The sequence below is a fragment of the Gallinula chloropus genome, assembly GCF_964237585.1.
Source record: "Gallinula chloropus genome assembly, chromosome: 12".
Classification (NCBI taxonomy): Eukaryota; Metazoa; Chordata; class Aves; order Gruiformes; family Rallidae; genus Gallinula; species Gallinula chloropus.
In genome coordinates this window covers 11,489,099-11,502,075 of record NC_140097.1, presented here as the reverse complement: position 1 = coordinate 11,502,075, position 12,977 = coordinate 11,489,099, and the positions used below count along the sequence as shown (strand labels likewise).

At 41.2% G+C, this 12,977-nt stretch overlaps 1 protein-coding gene across 1 annotated transcript in view; it reads left to right on the top strand.

Moving 5' to 3' along the window:
• The first annotated feature begins 4,646 nt into the window (after positions 1-4,646).
• Positions 4,647-12,977, top strand: part of TASOR (transcription activation suppressor) — a 30,620-nt gene continuing 22,289 nt past the window's right edge. Inside the window, exons 1-2 of the mRNA XM_084269779.1 lie at positions 4,647-5,025; positions 12,023-12,168. Of these exons, the coding sequence (XP_084125905.1) occupies positions 4,671-5,025; positions 12,023-12,168 (501 nt within the window). The 5' untranslated portion in view covers positions 4,647-4,670. The remainder of the gene's footprint in view (positions 5,026-12,022; positions 12,169-12,977) is intronic.

Sequence of the window (12,977 nt, the reverse complement as noted above, 5' to 3'; positions counted from 1 at the left end):
GCAGAATTGTTACATGATTTATCAAGTAGTAGTTCGTATTTGTTATGATCTCTCCCAGTCTTATGTTAATACAGAAAGTAATTTTGTACAGCTGCAAAGGCCTGTCTTTTTAAAGCAAGTGGTACATGAGGAAAACATCTTTGTATTGATGCCTTGGAAAGCCGGAGTCAAAACTCCCTGGCCTTGGTGACTATTAAGCAGGTATCCTTTACTGCAGCGCTGGGCACACAGGGGATTGCTTCTCCAAATGTGTGCGCCTATTAAAGCCAAATTTCTCATATTCATACAGATTAACTATACATATTCATTATAATTTCTAAGAAAAGGCAGGGTTATGCAAATTATTTCCAGGAAATCATTTACATTAACTTCTCCCAGATAGAGCATGCTCAGTGACACTTAGGGGGTGTCTTCCGCTGGTCTTCAGGGATAAAGGCTAAATGTCTTCCTCGCTCTCAGCGCATGCTCTTTATGTGGTTATCTGAGCTCCAAAACATGTTCCTTTTTGCTGAAAACAAGATACACTCCATCTCCCAATTGGTCGTCAGTCTCACCACCCCTGACTCCCCTATCTTCTATTCCCTCCAGCTTCAAGGCTGCTTCCCCATTGTTATGACTAAGTTTTGCAGACGCTTTCGCAAAACAGCTCATGTGATTACAGACAGATTCTGCTAAAGTCAAAACTAACCTATTCCTAAAAACACACAAATTGTTACTTCTTTACCTTCAGGGCTGTAACTATTGCATTGTTATGGGTAAGTTTTGCAGCTGCTCTCACAAGCAGCTTAGACAGTTACAGCTTTCTCTTAGACTAATCTATTCTTAAAACCAGGAAAATTCTTACATCAAAGTTATGTTAATTGTCTCTTAAGCTACACCTACATCAATCCACTCAGCATGATTACATTTCATTGAATCAATCCCCCCTTTTCACACATTCGGAGGAGCGATCCCCTGTGTGCCCAGCGCTGCAGTGAAGGATACCTGCTTAATAGTCACCAAGGCCAGGGAGGCTTCTTCATACATTGCTTGGATTTGTTAAGAGACGCATTTATGATGTTTGTATTTCTCATTATGGAACACATCTAAATACCTTTTAAGCACATGCTTTAGCATATTTTCCAGTATTTATGATGACAGAAAGTGGTAGTAAGCATCCTTCTCACAGTATATAGCTGTTTCTGTATCTTGTTGCCTTTTTTTTTTTGGTAGTTGTTTCTTTAATGCTTGTCGAATTTACTGGAACGGCTCTCTAGTTGATCCATACAAAGTGGCTCCATTCTGGAATTACTAGAATACAGTGAAAACATGCACTTTAGACTCAGTGTTTCTTCTAAAGCCTTTTGAAACCTGACTGTCATATGATTGACTGTGGATATGTCTTCATCTAACGTGAACAATATGTCTGTAGAGCCATGGTAATTCAAACAAGCAAGAAAATAAATGGCTTCTGTTTGTGTATATGTTTTCCTAAAGAAAAAAGGTATCATACTGAGTACATCTATACACATTAACTTCCTGGCTGCTGGAAGACATAATTTTCTTTTGAAAATTTTTTCACCCTGTCCACAGCATAGATATATTTTCCAGTAATTCTTTTGGAATGAAAAGAGAGAATATTGTTGGGAAGACCTAAATAAATGTGAACCTGTTTCTGGAGTGAATTTGTCTTGCCCAACTTTAAAACACCAGTGAAAGAAATCCTACTTTGTCACTAAATTTATTTCTGTATTTAATTCCTATTGCTGGACAACTTTACCTAAAATTTAACCTAAGCTTTCTTCGGTACAACTTAAACCTCATCCCAGTCACCAAGAACATAGAATATTTTCCTTCTTTCCCTTCTAGGCAAACCACCACCATTTTTCCAGTCTTTTGTACAGTGGTTTAGATCTGTGCAACACAAAAGAATCATCAGGTATGTTTCCAGACGTTACAGTAAAGAAGAGTATGTGTAAAATGTGAGTGAGGACACCAACTTATCTCTGTAGTATTACTGCTCATTTGTGAATACAGGCAAGCCAGATAAAATCACTGACCAACTTGAACTATTTGTATACTGAAGACGTATATATTCTGGAAGTGATTTTTAACAGCTTTGCCAATTCAGACTTCATAAAACAGGCTGATGTGTTTGGAGATGTATATTGAATCAACACAAAACCAAAACTAGATTAGTATTTCCATTTTTTCTTGCATATAGAAATTCTATTTGACAAGGTAAAGCACAGCAAAGTTATTCTGATAATATATCAACTCATCTGTAATATTCTCTTTACCACCAATGAATCCTCACAGAGGCAGGACATCAAATCCTTATTGAGACAGTCTTAATTTATCCATTGGTTGAACATTGCACTTGTGGGTTTTATTACCTTTGGCTAATTGAATACCATGCTTCTGCAATTAGATAAATGCTTTGTGTTATGCTTCTCTAATTTATGTAAATTATAGTTATGGATACTATGTACCCTATTTAAACTTGGCTGGCTCCCCAAAGACTTCTAAGGAGAAACTAATAATTATTAGATTATGTTTTAACATCCTGGAGGCTACCATTAGCACCAGACCATTTGTGACTTGGTAGGTTACATTTTCTGACTTACTAAGAAGTGACCAATATAAACAGATGCAGTTATCAGTATTTAAGATAAATGGTATAAGTAATTAACGAATGTATGTATTTGTTCAACTATAGTACTAGTATACTTTTAATAAAGAAAATAAATTGTGGGCTTTTTTGCTAGTTACTTGTAACACTAAACATCTGGTATTCGTATTTTCAAGGCACTGCAGGAACAGGGTATTTTCAGCAGGCACTTTTCAAGTTAGTGCATTCCTCAGACCTGCCAAAGAAAGGCTCCAGCCTTAGAAAAAGAGCTAAAATTCACCACTGGGTTTCACGTGTAAAATACCAGTGTGGCTTTACACTGAATTATGCAGCTACTGCACTTGTGACACACCAAAGAGTTCAACCTCACGTTAGGTAACTACCATGGCTGTGAATCTAAACTCACTAAGCACAGAAGATTAAAAAAACTCTGTAGGTTAATTTTCCCTAGACAATACTGCTAGCAATTTCTACAACTGAAACTACAGATACGTGATTCCAAACCTGTAAATTACTTTGCCAATTGAGGGACATATTGGACTGAGTGTGTGTAATAGATTCAATGGTGATGAGCAGAGAAGCTCTCATTTTCTGTATTCTCCTGCTACAGCCAGAAGCTTGCTGAGCTAGAAAGTGTCAGGCACTATGGGCATGTAGAATTAAGCCATTTTCTGCTGTAATGCTATGTGATCATCTTCATTTTGTTCCCTATCAGTTACATCATTCAGCTGAATTGAGGTTCAAATATTCACACCCTTCTTCTACCGAAAGTTAGCAGCCTTGCAGCAGCAGTGGTGAATAAATGTTAACCTCCTGGTTCTGTACCGGCTTCCAAGGGACATGTAGGATGAACAGCGTGAGGAGCAACACCTTCAGGTGCTGCAGAAGAATCCAAGAACGCTCATTGCTGAACAACTGTTTAGATGTGATGGATTTCCATTGTTTTACAATACTGGTTACATTTAAAGCCTTGATTTTCCTTAAAAGCTGATTTACATCCATGTTCACAATGCTTAAATACCCTCTCATTGTTCTGTATTCTGCAGTTTTTATTCTTCAAAGGGACAGTTTTTGTTTTTTTGGCCAATGCCACGGAAACCACTTGGGAGGAAGAAGTTGGAGCTGGCGCTGCTCCTGTTTCTCCTGGGAGCTGGTGGAGATGACCAGGTGCCCAGGCGGGCTGAGCTGGCAGGACCCCACCGTGCCCCGCGCAGCCGGGCCCTGCCTGCCCCGCCAGCCTCCTGCCAGCAGCAGATGCCGCAGCGCCGCATGACCCGAACGTTCGTGCCCGGACAAGGCGAGCCGGCCCCGCCTGTCTCCAGGGCGGCTCTAAACCAGCGTGCCCGCAACGTCGCCGCAGCAGCACGGTGCCTGCCGCCTGCTCGCTCTAAATCGAAGCATGTGGCGTCCCCTAGAAGCGAAATCCTCCGTCCCTCTTCCCCAGAGGCACTGCCTGCCTCTTCTACCCGCTCTTGGCCCGTGCCGGCTCCCCGCCAGAATCGGGTACGGCCACCGGAACCTGCCGCGTCCGCTCCGGGACCCCGCTTGGGGCCTTTCCCCGGAGGCGGAAGGAGCCGCCGGTTCTCCGCGCCCACGCTGCTGGTAGGAAGGAAGCGGGAAAGAAGGCAGCTCGCCTCTTGCAGGCACGCTGCGGGAGGAGCGGCGCTTCCCGCGCACCGCCCGCGACCTCGCCCTAAAGCCGGAGCTACCGCCGGCGCCGCGTGCACCCCCCGCCTCTTCCTCCATCGCGGCGCGCGCGGGCGGCCGTGCCGGCGCCCGTTAATTTATAACGTATGCCGCGAGCCGATTGGCTCATCCGGCTGGCTCTCGCCCCACCCCGTTTCTCTTTGCGCTGCCGCCATGTTAGAGAATGGGGACGGGGCGGCGGGGCTGCCATAAAGCGAGCGGACGGAGGGGGAGCAATAACGGCAGCGGGCGGCGCAAGTCGCCGGAGAAGGAGTCGCGTGGTGGGGGAGGAAGAGGAGGCGCGCGCGCTGTTGTACCCGCTTGTCGGCGATAGGAGTGAATAGCGGATGCCGTGATCCCCGGTTGTGGCGAGATGGAGCCGAAGCAGCATCAGCGGACGGAGAAGACCAGCGCGGGCCTTCTCGAGGTGGAGAGTAATAGAGCAGGAGCCGCTGAGGACACCACACAAAATGGCGGACGCTCTGAGAGCAGTAGCACTGAGGAGGCGCTGCTGTTGGCTGCTGTTGCTGCAGAGGACAAGGTCCCCCCAAACCTCAGCATCACTAGCAGCAGCCAGCGCAGGAGCAGCATCTTAACGGCAAATGAACAACAGCACCAGCAGCCGCCCAGCGCTGTGTCGGGGGGGCCTCCCCCTCTCCCTAAGCCCCCAGAAGACCTGCCTGTTAGGAGGAACTTTCAGATCCCCAGGAAGAGCAGAGAAAAGAAAGGTTGTTCCTTCCCTTTTCCTTTCTTCTTTCCCTTAATCCCTTCTTCATCTTATTCGTCAGGCAGGCTCTTTGTGCACCTCACACAACTGCATGCAAAATCCTGCGGGTGTGGAGGAGGCTGTGGCATGGCTCGGACTAGTGAGGCTACTGGGGATAACATTTTTAGTGTCAGGCTTTTACATTCTTTCCTTCCCCCTTCCTCTTCTTTTTCGTTTTTATTTTGTCACAAGGAGGAGGAAAAAAGCAAACTCTGCTTGAATTTCTGACTGTTGCTTTATAAGGATGGAAAAACTGGATATGATCAGGGTGGGCTCGAGTGTTGATCCTGGCTCTGCTTCTGGAGATGCAGTCGCATGCAGAGAAGATGGTTCCTGGGACATGGACACACAGAGAAGATGATGAGCTTTTCTCTTTCCCCGACCTCCTCACTGCAGGAGAGGGGTGTAATCCTTTTAAGATTAAGTAGACAAGCAAACATTGAGCAGATTTTCCCTCATTGACGGTATGCAGAAGACTTTTCTTATCTTGTGAAAGTTCATTCCTTTGTGAGGAGGAATCTCACATTCACGTGCCTTGCTTTGGAAGCATTCCTCTTCCAGGTGTCCAGGGCTGGGTTTTTGGTTTTCAAGTAAGTCTTCCTCAGGAAGCCTGTGGTATTTCTTTCTTTCCATGACACTCCATTGGCTTCTGCTTATCTTGATTTTGCTAAGTGGCATTGAAGACACATCTTATTCATTCCCTGAAACTTATTTCCGTTCTTGACCTTCTGCAGCATGGGGTCATAACTTAGTATGTGTCACAAAAATACCTGTTCCAATAGGCTTCTAGTTCTTCAGAGAAGAATCTAGCATCTCACTTCTTGAAATGCTTTCTTCTGTAAGGAAGAGATGAAGGTAGGTTTATTTCATTATCCAGTCTTTTCCTTTCCCTCCTTCAACTTTTTGGCAGTAATGTCCCCTTTTGCCTTTACTTTCTTTCCCATTGCCACCCCCTCAGGGGGGATACAAGCCTGGCAGAGATTCATAGTAAAAGAGACTACATCTAGCACTCCCATATGTCAGACTTGACTGTGGTAGCTTTTGAATGCCTTTAAATATCTCAGAAATACTTGGTACTTAATCACAGGCACTTGAAGGGCATCTCTAGCATTTGGTTCCGTTAGAATGAAAGCCTGCGAAATACCTTTTGCATCATCTAACTCATCATTTGCCTTTGCAGAACCATCTCCTATGGTGTGTAAAAGGTTTTTGATTACGTAGTTCAAACATCATGCTTCTGTGGTTTCTAGGGTAGAATTCTGCTTAATTAAGTCATTCTTAACACTGTTTCTGAAATTCACTTCAGAACATCAAGGTCATTTGACCCATTCTTAAGGACTTCCTTTTCAGTGTGCTTGTCTCTTATTTCTTTCCTTTTCAGCTTACAGAGAGCTTCTTGGACATTTTAATCGTACTGGCAACTTGCATTTTCTAAAATTCTCAAGTCAGGCCATTCTCCTTTCTGTCCAGGTTGCTTGTGGTCTTGCAGTTGCTGATGGTTGTGGGTTGTTGGTCTTAATAACATGTGATGGATAACGCAAAGTGCTGTGAGAGAGCATGTTGTAGGCAAGCCCAGCCAAAGCGGGCTAGCATAAAATCTGTCAGTATGATCTTTGAAGACAACCAGATTGCTATTGGAATTGGCACTAGCATTTCAGAAATTAAGCAATTAAATCAGTTCTGGAACTAAAAGAGAAGATTAGCTGTGCATTGGTCATCTGAGGTTGTAATGGCATGTGCTTACTGCATGCTCAATACCCGTGTTCAGCTACGCCTTACAAAATAATCAAAATACCATCTCTCCCTCTCAAAAGAACTGTCTTGGCTAGATTCTGAATTCCAGCATGAAACCACACACACGGAAGCTTCCTCCATCCTTACTCACATTGGAAGTGCCGTTGTTTTGCTTTCTAGATCTCCATTTTATTCCTGTACATAACACCTTGAGAGATATTGCTATCTTGATCATAAACACCGATCTGTCATGTCCAAAAGATAAAAGTATTTGGGTTGAGGTTTCTTTGGTGGGTTTTTGTTTTATTTTTTTAGTGTGTTGAGTGTTTGGTTTTTATTTTTCCCCACCAAAATATATTCTGGGAAAAATTTGATTGTGACGCAACTAAAAATTGAATCTGCAAAGCGAAAATATGAGAGGTGAAAGCCTAGACAACTTCAGATTCCGCTGCTTATTTTAGCCTTTCTGGAATTTCTCTCCACCTCTATTTGGAGACTAGGGCAAGTCAACAAAAAGAACCTTGTTAATGTGGAGAAATGCATTTTCTTCAAACTAACTGTGGTTAGTCGTGACAGAGAATTTTTCTTCTGGCTTCCTTTTCTTTATCTTCATGGAAGAATTCAGAAACCAAACTGTAGAAAAGGTTGGCTGTGAGGGTATGTTTTGGTTCTTGCGTTTGTTGGGGTTTTTTTAATGTGTGTGCATAAATTTTCCTATCTAAACCTGTCTTGAAAGCTTCTGTTTTCTTGGTACATACAGTTCAGCAACGGTGTTATGCTCTTTTGAGTCGCTGATGCCTTTCTTTAATAATACTGCTGTAGTGGGTTGTTGTGACCTCTTCTGATTTGATTGTCAGTCTTCTCAGGTGTCCAAGCCTACCTGAAACTTCAAATATTCTTGTTCAGTAGGGTGAGGAAAAGACATTTTCAAGATAAAGCACTGAAAGGGCATTTTTTGACTTGCTGAACGCTTGAGTGACCCTCATACCAAAAAGCAGTTTCAAAGGACACGCCCAAGTAGCAGTCACTGACTTACCAGGCAGCCTGAAGGTTTTGTATTTCTCTTATCTACCAAGTTAATGAATGACTGCTATTTCTCAGGCTGAGTGGGAAATAAAGGTCTTGCTTTGGTCCCTGGAAGTCTTCACAATGCTTGCTTGGAGGTGGAGGTGGTCCATCTTATCCTTCGTAGTACATGATGTTTCGTTTTGCCTTGTTTTTCCTCTTACTTTCCTTCTCTTTGGTAGAGATGCGTATTTGACGTTTGATGTTTCTAAATTTGGATTTCATTAAGCAATCCTTGAACTTGGGAGTAACTACTTAGGTCTTTTGAGAGCATAAGACATTTTAGGATGAAAAAATACCACATAAGTAACAACATTATGGTTCAGTAGAACCACAGATTTTTGGTCTTAAGTCTTAAAAAGTGAAGACATAAAGAAAATATACTCCTGCTGCAAACGCTCCAGTTTGTGGAGAGTGGTAGCATTCTGCCACTTAACAGATAATGACCTGTCTTCACTTGGTTATTAGTTCAAGATTCCTTGAAGATGGTGTCTCTTGTCTTCTTCACATTCTGACTTGAGAACAAAGAAACCTCAAGCCAATCCAAACCCACAAACTTTGGTTTTCTCAAGTTGAAGCACAGCATGAATTGCGTTCATGGATCACTCAGTCTAATGCCTGTCCCTAGACTAGGAACTGTATTACTTAATCTTAGCTTCCACCTTATATACTTGCATATGTCCTGGTACACTGGGTAGAAATTAAACAAAGCCAGAATTTATTTGCTTATCTTTACTTCTGCACAACAAGCCAGCAGAAACCACAATCTTCAACTTGTGTTACAAGCATACTGTGAGTCAGCCCTTACTGAGGGGCAGTTTAATTCACATGGGCCCAATAGAGGTGCAGCATATGCACATCAGGTTCATGTAGTGAGACTGAAAAATACGGGCACACTGCTGCTCTTTGAAGGGAGGTAGGACTGGAGAGAAGCTTAATCATCCTTTGCCTGGGAACAGGATTTGGTGACTGTTCTGGAAGATCTGCTGTAGTGCTTTTCAGGTTTATTTTCAGTTTGGTTGGGTTTGTTTTTTTTTTTTTCTTTGCTTCTGAACTTCCTTGTTCAGTGAGGTAGAGGCCCTTCTATAGCCACTGGAACCTTCTGGAAAATAGCTGCCCTTTAGCACCAGTACTTTGACAAATGGAAAAGTATTGCCTTACTCGTTACCTCAGTAGTAACGTGTCAGGGTTTATAAGACCCTGAAGCCTGCAGTACTTCAAGTTCCGGAGGATCCGCAAAGGTGGATCACCACCTGTCACAAAGCATATGATTAATGTGTTTGACAAACCATACTTGCACAAGGAAAAAACCCCTTATGCCACACACTCTTAAATTGACTTGTATATGGTAATTTGTCTGAAATTCAAAGCTAAGAGACTTTTTAAAGAATTACTGTCCCTTTATGGTCCTGTAGATGGTTTACCAGATTTACCTTGCTCTATCCATCATTCGGCAACTCAAAAATAGAATGCAATAGATAGAAAACTAGTAGGCTCCCCTGAAGAATAAATACTTGGTGGGTGCTGTCTAGCTCTCAGAGCAAACGTGGATTGTCTGTCATGACTATATATGAAAAGGTGCTGGGCAGACAAGGTAAAATTTAGTGAGAGTACTCTTCAAAACATTAGAAGTGTGTTAGTTCTGTAAGGATTAGGCATTCAACAGATTTCACTCTTGTTTCTTTTTCTCCATCAGTGGATGAGGCTTGATCAGGAAGCCAGTCACTTAATTTATGCATGAAGTAAATTAAGGCAAGATTATACATGTAGTTGCTATTCTTCACTTTGTATCGAGTGGGCAGTGCACAGGAATAGAAATTTATTTACTGTGAAGATTTTTGATTATTAAGTATTTTCCTACTAAAAGGTGGGTGTGTAAGGTCTTGTTCTTGGACTGATGTGATCAGTTTGGTAGAATCAGTCTTGTTTGAAAAATTGTAATCTCAAAAGTAACTTGTGCTCAAGTACTTAATTGTGATCTGTCCTTTACTAAAATGGTAGCAAGAGCCCTTCTAGCTTCTGCAGCATCTCTGGTGAATTTAGATGGTATGTGGTCATGTACTAGAAAGAAATGATAGTGGTAAAATGCACTTTCAGTTCTCTGCTAAGAAGTTGAAGAAGAAAAAACCCTCAATAACCTTTTCAAAATCACATTTGCTGTATTTCATAACATAAAGCATTAGGTACAGCTCTTCCCTAAATGAGTTGACAGCTAATTGTGTAACAGTTCATGTAGGTTATGCCTGTGTGAAGAACAGGGAGACCTGCTGTTCTGAGGCAGCTCTGTCTCAGCTCGATTGTCAGGAATTTGCACAAAGCACGAAATGTTTAAACACAAGTGGGAAAATAGTTGCCAATACTTGAATGAGTGACAGGATCTTAACTGATGTAAAAATACTCCTCTTGATACATTTGCATCTGGGAAGTAGGTCACTCACTCTGGCTCGTCCTATAGAATTTTCAGCTGGCCTGGAGTCATGATGGAGGAAATAAGCTGGGCTTGGTTGAGCATGTGTTTTTAAGGGGAAAGGAGGGAGAAGTGATGAGGTACAGTAATGACTGTTAAGCAAAGAGGAAATTTGGACAAGCAGCTCATACTTTCTGCCTGAACAGGCCCTTTTAGGCAGAAGAGGAGCAGGCAGTATGTGAAACTCATGCACTACAATAGTAGGGCTTAGTAACTCCTTGTCAGACCTAAGGGGTGTTTGGGGATGGGGCAGGACACAAGGTGATATTCCAGTGTGTGTATGTCCATAGTAAGCTTGTTTTATATTTCACTGACTGGTGTTCCTTTCTTCATTACAATCATGTTCAATCTTAGTAGTATGAAGTTGAGTATTTCATTCACTTTCTCTTCACATGTTGCTGTCACCTTTTCAAGAATGAAGGCGTTATTACTAAAAGGGATGTTATAAAAGAACAGTTTCTTAATCACTGTCATAACTTCCACTCTTAGAAAAAAAAAAAAACACTCATTGCTGGTGTTGGAATCATTGTTTTACTTGCTGTTACATTATAAAATGTGTGTTTTTAAGTGCAGCTTTTACTAGATAACATAAACCAGTTCAGCTTTCATTTAGAACATTTGTTTTATATTCAGGCTAGTGCAGTAAATATTTTCTGCAAATGAGGGAAAGATTGCTATCTAACTCTACCACTGTATTATTTTAATGAAGTTGGAGACACACTCTAAATATGTAATTAAATTTTAATTTGCTGCTAGAATAACGGTAGATTGTCTTTTATGTGAGACTGGTACTAATTGTAGTTTATTTCTAATTGTTGTAACTCCTAGTGATTTCAAGTAGTGGTGGTCTGGGGTTTATTTTGGTAGAGAAAAATAGGCCCTCCTACAGAAAGAGCAAAAGCAGTCTCAGAAATACCTGTCTGATGTTTGCCCATACCATAACGATAGTGCACATCTTCTTGAGTATTTTAGAAGCTGCCCTGGGGAGAAGAATGCTTCCCATGCTGGACTGGTTCTGTTCCCCCAGCAGTATTATTTTCCTAGACATTAATCTCGAAGTCTGCACTTGGATTTTGTTGCTGTCCCACTCTTGCCTGGACCTTCTGATAAGTTTGACACTGTCAGTACCCAAACACAAAGAAAGAAGCTTGGGGTGATGAATTTAGGCAAAGGTTTGCCTAGAAGGTCAATTTGTACAACAAATAAGGGCTTTCCTTTTGTGAAGCAGTCATCATAAGGGATAAGATCATAAGCCTAATTACCCTAAGTTACCACAAAGAAAATCCCCATAATGGTTTGAAAGAAAGGCTAAGCTATGAAACTGTTGTTGAGGTTTTTATTAGAACAATTTGTTTGTGATTCTTAATTAACAAAGCTAATTAGTTTAATTAAAATTCTAAAAATGTAATTGGCATTTTGCAGTACAAATCAGACATGTTCAAAGGCTAAATTTGGATTTCAGGTGTAATACTAAAAAAATAGAGAGATGGATTAATTTTTTAAGATGTTACAATTCTAGGCAACTTTAAGTCTCTAGCCTAGATTCCATCTTTCTCAAATATTTTAGCTGTTTTGTATTCCACGTAGAGCTGCAAACTATTTATCTTTATGAATAACCTGGCAATTAATTGGAATATTTTGGATTTTTTGTCAGTTGTGTATTTACTGGTTTCTTTTTCCTCTTTTCTTACAGCACTTTTTCAGCCAATAGCTGTGGGCTCTCGAGAATTTGATGATGTAGTGAAGATTCTACATTCATCTTACTTGGAACCAAATTCAGTGTTCAATTTTACTTACAGGAAAGCCAGCTTAGTTCATAGTGAACTGTTGGAAAAGGAAGTGAGTATATTTGTGGCTTCTCTTTATGAATAAGGTGCAGGCCAAATGAAACAATGTTTATTCTGACTCTACGGGCAAAGACCTAGAGGTTATTTTCTGTTTATGTGCTTGATATGTAACTGCAAACTCAGCCTGCCCACACAAACCCAAAAACGTAAACAGCTGTTTTCTAGGCAATTTTGTCTGTTCTGTAGACATAAAACCTTACCTGTCAGATACTCAAAAAAGGCTGAAATAGAAATTGTATCTTGTCTCTCTGCTTTTTTAGTTCTGAAAAATTTTCTTAGTTTTTATGTATTTTTGATAACCTGCAAAGATGTTATAGTGTCTTATTTTAAAAGGCCTGATGTTTCCTTTGAATCTTAAGATTAAAATATATTTCTGTTAGGAAGTTCTGAGAAGTACCTAAAAGAGTTGATTACTTGAATTAATAACTGGAGCACCTTGATTGAAGCACTTCTGCTGTACTTTATCGGGTGTCTCTTAAATCCAGCCTTCCAGCCTTGGCTTTCCTTCAGAACTGTGAAATAAGTTTTCATTGGCAAAAAGCTTCATGTACAGAGTAATAGAATATATAATTGGTTTGCTGTAATTATTGCCTTGAAACCGTAAGGTAAACTCCCTAGCATGAGAAAAAGGCTTCAATAACATCTGTGATGGATAATTACAGCTAAGGAGCATTGCAGCTGATGAAAACCACTTCAGTAGCAACTGTAAAAGTACATGCAGAACATGAGAGAATGGTCTGTCTCCTAAAACAAGACTTACCATCTTTGAAATTCCAGAAGTATAGAAGGCATTGAGCTGGA